Source organism: Eschrichtius robustus, chromosome 11 (assembly GCF_028021215.1).
Source record: "Eschrichtius robustus isolate mEscRob2 chromosome 11, mEscRob2.pri, whole genome shotgun sequence".
In the NCBI taxonomy this organism is placed as follows: Eukaryota; Metazoa; Chordata; class Mammalia; order Artiodactyla; family Eschrichtiidae; genus Eschrichtius; species Eschrichtius robustus.
Window position 1 is genome coordinate 5,120,994 of NC_090834.1, and position 12,317 is coordinate 5,133,310.

General features: G+C 41.0%; 1 protein-coding gene across 3 annotated transcripts in view; it reads left to right on the top strand.

Moving 5' to 3' along the window:
• ARHGAP32 (Rho GTPase activating protein 32) overlaps positions 1-12,317 on the top strand; it is a 273,441-nt gene that overhangs the window by 155,351 nt on the left and 105,773 nt on the right. For all 3 annotated transcript variants that reach the window (XM_068554527.1, XM_068554526.1, XM_068554525.1), the window contains one exon: positions 11,018-11,104. In XM_068554527.1, coding sequence (XP_068410628.1) covers positions 11,018-11,104 — 87 coding nt within the window. The remainder of the gene's footprint in view (positions 1-11,017; positions 11,105-12,317) is intronic.

Here is a 12,317-nt window from a genome sequence, read left to right on the forward strand (position 1 = left end):
TGAGAACGAGATATACCCTATGTGTACACTGGGATTTTGTACCACGAGAGACAAACGCTGAAATTATGAAACTTGGAGTTTATATAGGATAGCTGGCACTTCTGTCCATTTGCCTTTCTGGAGATGGAGAGAGGGAACACTGCTCTGGAATGTAAACACATCCTCTCTGGGGAAAAGAAGGAAAGGTGTCTTTTTCACAAACAGATGGCTCTGGGGAGAGAGAAGACTTTGTGTCTCTCTGGAGGGCTCTAGTATTTGGGTTCCCATTCAGTCTTCCTTTAACCCTGCTGCTAAAGCTGTTTGTTCAAAAAGTTCTGACCATATAGAAATGTGAAAATATTCTTGAAGTATTGTTTCCTGACAAGTATATATTCTGGAGTGAACATCTGTAAGATGGGAGATGTGATTCTGCTGTTCTGTCATTTAATCTCATTTCCCATGCATTCCTCATGCTGTGGACCTCTCGTTGAGCTGAGGGTGGTTCTGGTGTTTAAGGATGAGCAAACCAGTTCCTTCACCTGGTACTCACCTGAGGAAACAGTGCTCTATTCCGGTTCTGGAAGGAAAAACTGACTGTTAAGTTTATTAAGATGCAGTAGGTCTCTAGCTTTTTCCTAAGAAATTTGAATTGCAGTTTTGTCTCATTGATTTTTGCCCTGTGTTCTGAAATTAGAACTTATTTCGCTTATTACCCACCTAAGATGTAACTCAGATATAGGGTTGTTCTTCCAGTTGGCGTCCTCAGCTCAGGTGTTTTGAAGTGGTATTTTCAGTGTTGAGTCTTAGGATGTTGATGGTTGGGATGAGCAGACCACATAATATTGTGCAACAGAAACTATTTTTCATGTTTACATATTCTACTACAAGCTATGGTGCGTGAAGAAAACTGTTCACAAACTCCATAGGTATGTCATAGTGAAACCATAATAGCATTATAAAAGGTGAATAAAAAGAAGAGAACTCTTTCTTTGCCCCATTTGCAATCTGTTGATTAAGCTTTGATGAATGGTTTTTATGTGGGTGGGGTGATGTATTTTTACCCAGCTTTACGCTGATTTCCATTCTCCATGCAGAGAAAGGACTTTTTTGAACATTTGAAGGCTTGCTGAATAGAGTTGTATTTTTAAAGATCCTAACAACACTAATTTCAGATTTGTTTCCATGGTGATAGAAAGTGAATTCAGTATAGGAAAAAAAACTCCAAAAATAGATTTGTAAGGAATCCAGAAGTATGGGACTTGGAAATTCTGTTTTCCATTTCTTATAGGCAAAGGATTGAGATAGCATTAAGTTGAAGGAAGTAAAAATAAATCATTATGTTCATGTCATAAGTTTCTATAGGCAAATGTAGCCTAATCTTTCATAGTGGTTTAGAAGATAATTTGGAGAAATGCCATCCTTCAAGGCTCATCTAAGGTATTTGGATTTTGCCTTTAAATTAATTTCTTAGTAGGAACTGACAAAGTATTGAGGGATTTTGAGAAGAAAGTACCATGATCAGTGTGTAGTAGGAAGTGGAAAGAGACCAGTTAGAAGACCACTGTAATCATCTAGTCTGCAATTGTCTAGACCAGGGGTCCCCAACCTTTTTGGCACCAGGGACGGGTTTCGTGGAAGACAGTTTTTCCATGGACCGGGGTTTGGGGGGGCTGCTTTGGGGATGATTCAAGCATATTACATTTATTGTGCACCTTATTTCTGTTATTATTACATTGTAATATATAATGAAATCATTATGCAGCTCACCATTATGCAGAATCAGTGGGAGCCCTGAGCTTGTTTTCCTGCAAATAGATGGTCCCATCTGGGGGTGATGGGGACAGTGACACCCGAAGTGTGTTGCTTATGTCCATCTACTCCGTAATCTCGCTTTGGTTGCCGTCCCTGCAGAAAAGCCTGCTTCACAAGGATAGGATGTTGGAAATGGAAGCAGGCTTTTCAGTGCTTTTGTGGCAATCTCAGGATATTCCGCCTTGACTTTAATCCAGAACGTATGGAGATTTGAAGTTGTCTCGCACGTACTTTTAAGGCCGCCGTCATTTGCGATCTCAAGCGGTTGATCATCTTATAGCACGGACAAAGTCGACTCACCTGGCTTATTCACAAATGGGTCACGGATCCGTTCCTTCCCAGTTCGGGGGTCTTTTGTGGTTGTGAAGTAATGCTCAAACTCTTTTGAAAACTGAGATAGGTGATCATGCACCAGCTGGGAGAAAGAAGGCCCGGGCTCAGTCTCTTTCAAAATCTCTGCTAATGTTTGAAACATGTCAAAAATCCCAATGTTCACTCATTGCCCCCATAATTCCAGTTTGGCTTTGAATGCAGCCACTTTATCAGCCGACTTGAACACAGTTGTCTTTCTCCCCTGAAGTGACAGATTGAGTTTGTTGAGCGGGTTGAATATGTCACACAAGTAAGCAAGTTTTGCGACCCATTCTGTGTCACCGAAATGTGCTGCCAGTGGTGACTGTTTTTCTAAAAGAAGTCTCTGGAGCGGCTCTCCTAACTCAGAAACTCTGGCCAGTGATCTACCTTTGGAAAGCCATCTCACTTCTGTGTATAAGAGAAGACGTGTGTGCTCTGCGTCCATCTCCTCACAGAGCTGCACGAACAGACGTGAGTTAAGGGCATGTACTTTGATGTGGTTGATAATTTTAATCACATCCTGCAAAACGTTGTTAAGTTCAGGTGACATTTTTCGGCTAGCCAGCATTTCTCTATGGATGACACAGTGTGTGGACTCACATTCAGAAGCGACCTCTTTGACCCGAGTAGTGAAACCAGAAAGCCGTCCAGTCATGGCAGCCGCTCCGTCCGTGCATATACCAACACAAAATAACCAATTCAGTTTTCCTGATATGTAATCATTCAAAGACTTGAAGAGTTCTGCAGCTGTGGTGTTGGTTGGCAACAAAAGTGCACATAACATATCCTCATGCACATGCTCCTGAAAAATATATCGCACAAAAACAAGCATTGTTGCCTTGTTGTCAACATCGGTAGACCCGTCAACCTGGATTGTGTGCCACGGTGACTCATTAATCCTCTCTAACAATTGTGCCTCAATATCCTCTGCTATTTCATTAATTCGTCTAGTTATGGTGCTAGCCGAAAGAGGAACACGTGCCACCTTTTGAACTGCAGTGTCTCCTAAAAGTTCACGACACATGTCCTTAGCAGCAGGCAGGATCAACTCTTCACCCATAGTAAAGGGCTTCTCTTAGCTTTAGCAATGCGGTTAGCCACTAAGAACGATGTTCTCAGGGCAGACACATTTGATGAAGTGGTGGCCTTCAATAATTTCTTCTGTTCTTCGTGTTCACGTTTTTTTCTTTTGAAAAACTCCAAAGGCTTGTCTTTTAATGCAGGGTTCTTGGTCTCCACGTGGTGAAGCAGTTTTGAAGGTTTCCTGGCTTGGTTGGATAGCCAGTTGCCACATATTACACAAATTGGGCTTGGAGCATGTGAATTACCTGTTGTGATGAACCCGTAATTTAAGCAGGACTCTTGGTATTTTCCTTTAAATGCAGCTTTCTTTTTGTTGGCAGTCTTAGAGTCTTCTGCTGTCTCATCATTGGGTCTTCCCCCCTTTTCAAAGAAGCTCTCCAGTGATGTTTATTTTTTACTCATTTTGGCTAGGGTTAGCTTGTGGGCTTACCAAAACTATGACTGAGACAACTGCGCGGTATGGGAAAGAGGCGCGGACGGAAGTGGTGAATAAAATTATGGGCGGGCCATGGGTGGGCTAAAACAAGTGTCGGATTCTGACTGCCTGTAAAGCCTCCACCAGATGCAGCTGTACGATTGAAGTTCAGCAACTCGCTTGCCACTGTAAAGCCTGCCACCAGATGCAGCTGTACGATTGAAGTACAGCAACGCGCTTGCCACTGTAAAGCCTGCCACCAGATGCAGCTTAATTGTCACTTGCCACTCACTGATAGGGTTTTTAAAAAGTATATATATATATATTTATTTATTTATTTTTGGCCGCATTGGGTCTTCGTTGCTGCGCACGGGCTTTCTCTAGTTGTGGCGAGCGGGGGCTACTCTTGGTTGCGGTGCGCAGGCTTCTCATTGCAGTGGCTTCTCTTGCTGTGGAGCATAGGCTCTAGGCACGTGGGCTTCAGTAGTTGTGGCATGCGGGCTCAGTAGTTGTGGCTCGCGGGCTCTAGAGCACAGGCTCAGTAGTTGTAGCGCACAGGCTTAGTTGCTCTGCGGCATGTGGGATCTTCCCAGACCAGGGCTTGAACCCGTGTCCCCTGCATTGGCAGGCAGATTCTTAACCACTGAGCCACAAGGGAAGCCCACTGATAGGCTTTTGATATGAGTCTGCAAGCACTTGATTTATTATGGTCTCTGTGCAGCCAAACCTCTCTGCTAATGATAATCTGTATTTGCAGCCACTCCCCAGCACTAACATCACCACCTCAGCTCCACCTCAGATCATCAGGCATTAGATTCTCATAAGGAGCGAGCAACCCAGATCCCTCGCGTGCGCAGTTCACAGCTGGGTTCGTGCTCCTAAGAGAATCTAATGCCACCGCTGATCTGACAGGAGGTGGAGCTCAGGCGGTAATGCGAGCAATGGGGAGCAGCTGTAAATACAGATGAAGCTTCACTCGCTCACCTGCCGCTCACCTCCTGCTGTGTGGCCCGGTTCCCAATAGACCACAGACTGGTACCAGTCCGTGGCCCGGGGCTTGGGGACCCCTGGTGTAGACCAGATGCAGCGAGGCCCAGGACTAGGGAGGTAGCAGTGGAGAACAGGAAGAAAGGAACAGGTGTGAGAGACAAGTTTTGGGAGACAGGAGAGATTAAGGAATCAAAGGTCTAGGTTAGATCTTAACCCTGGGAATATGAAAAGGAAGGATGTGTGGAGAGGAGGGGGTGGTAGAGGAATCAAGGGTGATTAGGTTGGTCAGTTGGGTGAATAGTTATATTTATTTACTTTGGGAATTCAAGAGGTAGAAGAGAATATGCAGGGAAAGAGAATGAATTCAGTTTTGAAAATGAGTGCTGTATTCCAGTGAGACAATGTTTGCTTATTCAGTCATTCATCAAATAATTAGTGATCCCCACTTAAATTCCAGATACTTTTCAAGATGTTGGGGTGGGTATACACCTATCTCATTTTTTTCACTATATATTGTGTTTAAGAAATCTGTCAGTGTTGTATTACAAAGATTTTTATCCCCATTTGTGACTCATCTTTTCACTTGGTTTATTGTGGCCCTTTGTGATAACTTTGATGGACAGTTGCTATTACCTGTTTTTGTGAAGGGGTCTAGAGTTGGGGTCTCCTATTCCTGCATCTTCCTAATATTCCTCCTCAAATAATCTCTTTATGTCTGTCTTTTTCTTTTTCCTCTGGGATTCCCGTAATGTATTGTTTTGGTCCTCTTTATGGTGTCCTACAGTCTCTTAGTTACTTTTCATTTTCCTTAATTCTTTCTTCTTTCTGTTCTTTGGAGTGTATACTTTCTTTTTTTTTTTTTTTTTTTTTTTTTTTTGGTTGTGCTGAGTGGCTTGCAGGATCTTAGTTCCCTGACCAGGGATTGAACCCGGGCCCTCAGCAGTGAGAGCGTGGAGTCCTAACCGCTGGACCACCAGGGAATTCCCTGGACTGTATACTTTTATTTGCCCTTTCTTTAAGTAAACTGATTCTTCTTCCTGCCTAAATCTGCTGTTGATCTCTTCTAGTGAAATTTTCATTTTAGACAGTGATTTGTCATCCCCCAAGTCTGTGTTTGGTTCCTTTTTTTTCTTTCTTTTTATTGATGTGCTCATTTATTCATACATTGTTTTCCTGCTTTCCTTTAGTTCTGTGTCGTTTCTTTGAGCTCTTTGAGTGTATTTTATGTAGTTTGTTTAAGATCTACTAAACTGGAACTTCCCTGGTGGTCCAGTGGTTAGGACTTCTTGCTTCCACTGTAGGGGGCATGGGTTCCATCCCTGGTCAGGGAACTAAGATCCTGCAAGCTGCACTGCACAGCCAAAAAAAAAAAAGAAAAAACGACTAGATTTTGTATCCGGACTTCTCAGGGATATTTCCTTTTGTTTTATTTATTTTTTCTTGTGAATTCTTTTGTGCGTATCTTGTGTTTTTTTTTTTTTTGTTGTTGCATACTGGATATTTGACTGTTTTAATGTGTAACCCTTAAAACCCTTAAAACCCTTAAATCAGATTCCACCCCTTTATACAGGTTTGCTGTCTTTTTTTGTGAAGACTGCAGTTGCCTGTTTGTGACTTTTCCAGACCGTTTTTGCAAAGACTGTATTTCTTGTCATAGGTGCTCACTGAAGGCTCCCTTCTTTTAGCTTGTGTTCCAGAAGGGTTTTGTCAGGGAATTCCTTGAATGCCGGGAGCTAAAAATAAAACAAACAAAAAGCCACTTCTCCAGTCTTTGCACATTTCCTTTGTGGTGGGGGTGCTCATTCAACACTTAACCAAGCTGCTTACAGCTCTGTCTTAGCTAAAGTTTAATTAGAGGTTAAAGCTTAGGGTCTTATTATGTCCTTTGCATGCATGTGTCTCACCCTGAACACGTTCATGGGTTTCTGCTGTTTTCTAGAGTAGTGAGAAAGTTGGTTCTGAGAGTTTTTGCTTGTTTTTTCATGTTTCTGTGAATGGACTGGAGTTTGGAGCTGCCTACTCCACCATTTTGTTGATACCATTTGACTATACTGTTTTGCTTTTAATGCCCCCCCACCCCATCTCCTTGCTTTAATTTGGAAATTTGCTTTCCCTCTCCTTCCCTCCCTTTCCTTCCTCCCCCTTCTGTTCTACTTAGGAAGACTGATCTTCTCCTATTCTTAATTCTGTTGCAGGTATTGACATTTAAAAATTTTACCTCCCTCTTTATTGTTTGGAAGTTACAGCGGGTTTTTCTGTTCTTTTAGTGGCTACCATTAAAAATTTAACTTGAACACCTAATTTTTAGTCTAAAGTTTATCAGTGTCTTTTTTTCTCAAACAATACCAGCACTTAGAATGTTTTAAGTGGGATTACTCTTTCTTTCTTCCATGGTAGTGTTGTTCAGGATTTATAGTTTCATCTCTTTATTTCTTATAATTAATCATTATTTTTGTTATACGTTAAGATTTGTTTAGATGTAATACTTATTTGCTGAATTCTTTGCTCAATGTTTCTGCTTTATACCTTAGTTCTTTATCCTGGAATCCTTTTTCATCTTTAAGTACATATTTTGGAAGTCTTTTTAGTGAGGATTTGTTGATGGGAACTAATGAGTTTTGTGGGGTTTTTTAAATGTAATTTGTTTATTTCTTTGCTTACTTATTTATTTATTTTTGGCTGCATTGGGTCGTGGGCTTTCTCTAGTTGCAGAGAGCGGGGGCTACTCTTCATTGTGATGTGCGGGCTTCTCGTTGCGGTGGCTTCTTTTGTTGTGGAGCGCAGGCTTAGTTGCTCCATGGCATGTGGGATCTTCCTGGACCAGGGCTCGAACCCGTATCCCCTGCACTGGCAGGTGGATTCTTAACCACTGCGCCGTCAGGGAAGTCCAAACTCATTAAGTTTTTATTCATCAGAAAATGCTTTTTTTTTTTTTCTTCTCGTAGGTGTAGGTATGAATAAAACCTGGGTTAATTTATTTTCTTTTCTCAAAACTATTAAGATAGTCTCAAACTTCTACTGTCTATTACTGTTGAGAATTTAGGTGTCTTATGTTTACTTACATATTTACCCTTTCTGATGTTGTTTATTCCTTCCTGAAGTTCTTGGTTTTTGTCTAGTACTATTACCCTTCAATCTTAGAAAGTTGTATTAGCTTTTATTGTTGCACTGGTCTGTTAGAGACAGATTCTCTCAGCTTTTGTCATTTGTAAATGTGTTTATATTTCTTAAATTTCTGAAGTTTATTTTAGTGGGATATAGAGTTGACAGTCTTTTTCTTCCAGCACTTTAAATCTGTTTCTCTTTGTCTTCTGGCCTCTCTTATTTCTGGTGAGAATTTAGCTGTCACTTATCTATTTTCCCCTTAATGTTATATGTTTTTTTCTTTGCCTGCTTTAAAGATTCTTGTCTTTATTTTGTCGTTCAAAAGTGTGATTATGATATGCCTAGTAGTGATTTTTGAACTTTATCCTATCTGGGGTTCACTGTCTCTTGAATTTGTTAGTTGGTATCTTTCACCTGTTTTAGAAAGTTCTCATGTGTTGTCTCAGCAAATAACTTATCTGCCCCATTCCGATCCCATTTCCTTGTGGTACGCCAGTTGTACATATTGCTTGTCTGTTTGGTATTCTTTCAGAGATCTTAACTGTACTGTTATTTATTTATTTATTTATTTATTTATTTGGTCATTCTTTTTTTTTTTTTTCTCTTATTTTTTTTCAGCTTGGATACTTTCTGTTGACCTGTTTTCAAGTTCAGCGATTCTTTCGTTTACTGTGTTCAGTTTGCTGTTAATATCTGACATCATAGTTTTATTTTTAGCGTTTCTTTTTAATATATTTGTAGATCAGTCTCTGCTAGGATTCCCCGTATTCTTATATTCTTACATATTATCTTTTCAGATTAAATTTTAGAATTTCCAGCATAATTAATTTACATTCTTTTTATTATTTCAATATCTGGGCCATTTCTGTGTCTGTCCCTTATCCTGTTTCCTCTCTTGACCTTGGATCACAATTTCTGGCTTCCGTGTACGTTTTGTAATTTTGTATGCCAAATATGTTATGTAAGAGACAGCAGAGACTAAAGTCAATAATTTTTATCTTCAGGAATGGGCATATCCCTTCTTCTTCCGTTCTGTTAGATTGTTGTGGTAGATTATGTTAGTCATGTTTGACGGGGCCCTGAGTCAAACTGACCTATGGCTGATATAGACCTGGCCTTTGGCAACTTTGCTTTAGTTTATCATTCCTTCTGAATATTTTGAGTGTAGGTTCAGGAAGTTGTTTTTTTTTTTTCTTCTTCTTTTTTTTCCCCCGCAGGGAAAAGTGAAAATTGGTGAGATCTCTCTGTGCTTTCCTGCTAAGCCCGTAGTTTTCTGACCTGAGGCAGAGCAACCCACCTGCTTGTTAGTTCTCTCTGCTCCCCAGCTTTCTGCGCCAACAGGTGCTCTCTCCCGGCTACCCTTGCCCGGGTCCTAGTGTGTAGCTGCCTTGTACTCTTACAGCGCCCGCGATGCCTCAGTGGGGTTTCTCTCAGCTTTTCGGTGCCACCTCCCGCCACCGGTTGTCAAATGCCCCGAGAGCCTCAGAGGCTCTTTCTCAGCTTTCTTGCCTTCTCTCCATCCCCACCGCGCTGCCTCGTGCTCGGGGAGACTCCAGGCACTTCATGGGTTCGTATCTGTCAGTTCCCCTGCCCCGCCATTGGTGTACTGACCGTGTCCCCTTGGTGAGTACCTGTGGGAGTCAGTTGCTGGGTAGGTGTTGATGGTGCTCCTTGGAATCTCAGTTTCTCCGTCGCGCCAGTCCACGTGCAGTCAGTTGGGGTTCGGCTGGCGTCTCCTCACCGCGGCTGAGGCAGGCCCCGTATCCCGCGGCGTCTTTGCCAGGTGCCTGAGCAACACCCGCACGAGTCTCTTCCGTCTCAGGAAAGTCTCGTCCCTGTTTGCAGCTTCGTTCGTGTAGGTTTCTTTTCACCGTTTAAAAAAACTCGTGTTAAAAGTAGTTAGTTAACCTGGCTTATTTCTTGGCGAGTGTGAGAATGCTCATTGTCCTCTGAACTTCTCCTACTTTAATACCAGGAGTTTTTTTGTGTTTTTGTGTTTTTTTTGGTTTTTTGTGTTTTTTCTTCTTTTAATGCTTCCAGTGATAACTGCTTTCAAAAAATAGAGACTGTATTCTCATCGACTCCATGTCTCTTACCATATTAACTGTAATAATGATAGGTAATGTTTATCAAGTGCCTACTGAGTGCCAGGCACCTTGGTAAACACTTCAAATGCATTATCCCATTCGATGAACTTGAGAATAGGTGTTATTATACCATTCCCGTTTTCCAGATGAGAGATTAGGTAGGTAGGTCAACATTATATAACCGGTTAGCGGCACTTTTGAACTCAGGATTGTCTGTACCTGGAGCTGAGTTTGCGAAGTCACACCCCTGGATGGGAAGGATGTAAATAAATGTAGGTAAATGAGTGAAGTGAGTAGGGTGTAAAAAAACAACAAAGCCAGCGGCATGATAGATGACACTTAACTTTCAACCTAGCTATTGACTAAAAAGTAGAGAGTAGTCACTTCTGTGACAGAGTCTCTGGGAGAATTCTTGCCTCATTCAGAGGGGGGTGGTCACTTAGCTCCAGCCACTTGTTGCCCGTGTGAGAGTATGGGTCTAGTAGTTGAGATTTTCAGATTTTTCGGTAGAAGTCAGAAATCTGTATTTTTCATATGAAACCGCTTAGTTTCTAAATGTCAGCTGCTGGTTCAAACAAAAATAAAATGAAATCCAGTGTTCAGACCTGCATGGTGAGTCTGAAATAAAATGTGTCTGCGGGCCCAACCTGTTCTCTGGGCAGCCAGTGTGCAGTCTCCGTAATAGAGCCTGAGCCCGTTTAGACCACCGGTCACGCTGTCTCTCAGGGCCCACCTGAATGCCTTCCTTTCACATTTGTGCTGTACCTCAGGGACGTGAAGGCCTGCTTTGGAATGAATGTACTGTTTTATTTACTGCTGTTATGCCGTTGTGCTAGTTTAGATATAAGCTACAAAGAGAATGTTTACAAACGTATTTTAAATTTCTTATTTATTTTTTTAATTTTTATTTTATATTGGAGTATAGTTGATTAACAATGTTGTGTTAGCTTCAGGTGTACAGCAAAGTGATTCAGTTATACATATACATGTATCTATTCTTTTTCAAGTAGAAACGTACGTTTTAAAAATCCTGAATTCCTCATTTTATCTGCTTTAAGCAACAGACTTCTATTACAAGGCATATCTTACATTAAGTTGATGGGAGGGACAGGTATTACTGAATGCTTATTTTATATTGTCCATTAATCATGACTTTCTCTTCCTCTCTTTTGCCCTCTCTTCTTTGACGTAGCTTTCACTTTCAGAAGAACAGAATGAAGTAACAAAAAATGGCTGTGAATCTAAAGAGCTGGTCTACCTCGTGCACATTGCTTGTCAGGTAATTTTGTGGATGTGTTCTCCATTTCACATAAAATTTCATGAGAATTAAATATGAATGAATAACATTGAATAGATGGATGAGTAAATATGAACAAAATAACATTGACTGTGGTAACACAGATGTTTTATTTTATTCTTTCTCCCATTCATACTGGCATTTCTGCATATACTCAGAGTTGAAACAATCAATTTAATAGAGTCAATTTAATAGATATTTAACTTACAAACGTAAGTGAAAATTCTTCCTGTAAGAGTAAAAGAAATAGGACTTCCCTGGTGGCGCAGTGGTTAAGAATCCACCTGCCAATTCAGGGGACATGGGTTCGAGCCCTGGTCCGGGAAGATCCCACATGCCGTGGAGCACCTAAGCCCATGCACCGCAACTACTGAGCCTGTGCTCTAGAGCCCGCGAGCCACAGCTACTGAAGCCCACGCACCTAAAACCTGTGCCCCGCAATGAGAAGCACGCACACCGCAGTGAAAGAGTAGCCCCCGCTCGCCGCCAACTAGGGAAAGCCTGCGCGCAGCAATGAAGACCCAGCGCGGTCAAATAAATAAATAAAAATAAATAAATAAAATCCTTTAAAAAAAAAAAAAAAAGAGTAAAGGAAATATATTGTTTATTGATGATGAGATTAAATGAGTCAGCTACAGGTCACATATTACAATAAAAGAGCAGACTAAGTAGTGTCTGCATCAGGTGCGCACTTTTCTAACCAAGACGGTAAGTTCCGCTGTGGTGTAACAATGTGTGTATATTTCAGAAGTGTGCTATTTCTTAACTCTTAGTATTAGAACTTTTTTGGTGGTAACTACCATGACTTGCTCTTAATGAGGTTTAAAATATGTCATTTGTAGCTTTGATTATTTCCTCCATCAAGTAAGCAGTTAGTTTCTTTATTTATTCTTTGTTCATTGAGCCTTCTTGCCTATCTTTGAACTCGTCATTGTAAAGCAAGTGTTTTCGAGGAAAGCCTTCTTATGTACAGAGTTTTTAGTTTTCTTTGAGAGAGTAAGATAAGGGAGTTTATGGGTTTTTTTTTTTTTTTTTCCAAAAAGTATTATTCATGTACCTGAAATTAAAAATTAAATAATCTGGAAAAGTCTAATGGCTATTTCATGTGGGAAATACTTAAGTTCTTAGTCTTGGTGTGACTTTAAGGGCAAACCTTTTATAATTAAGTGCTTTTATTTGGAGGTGAGAGAATATG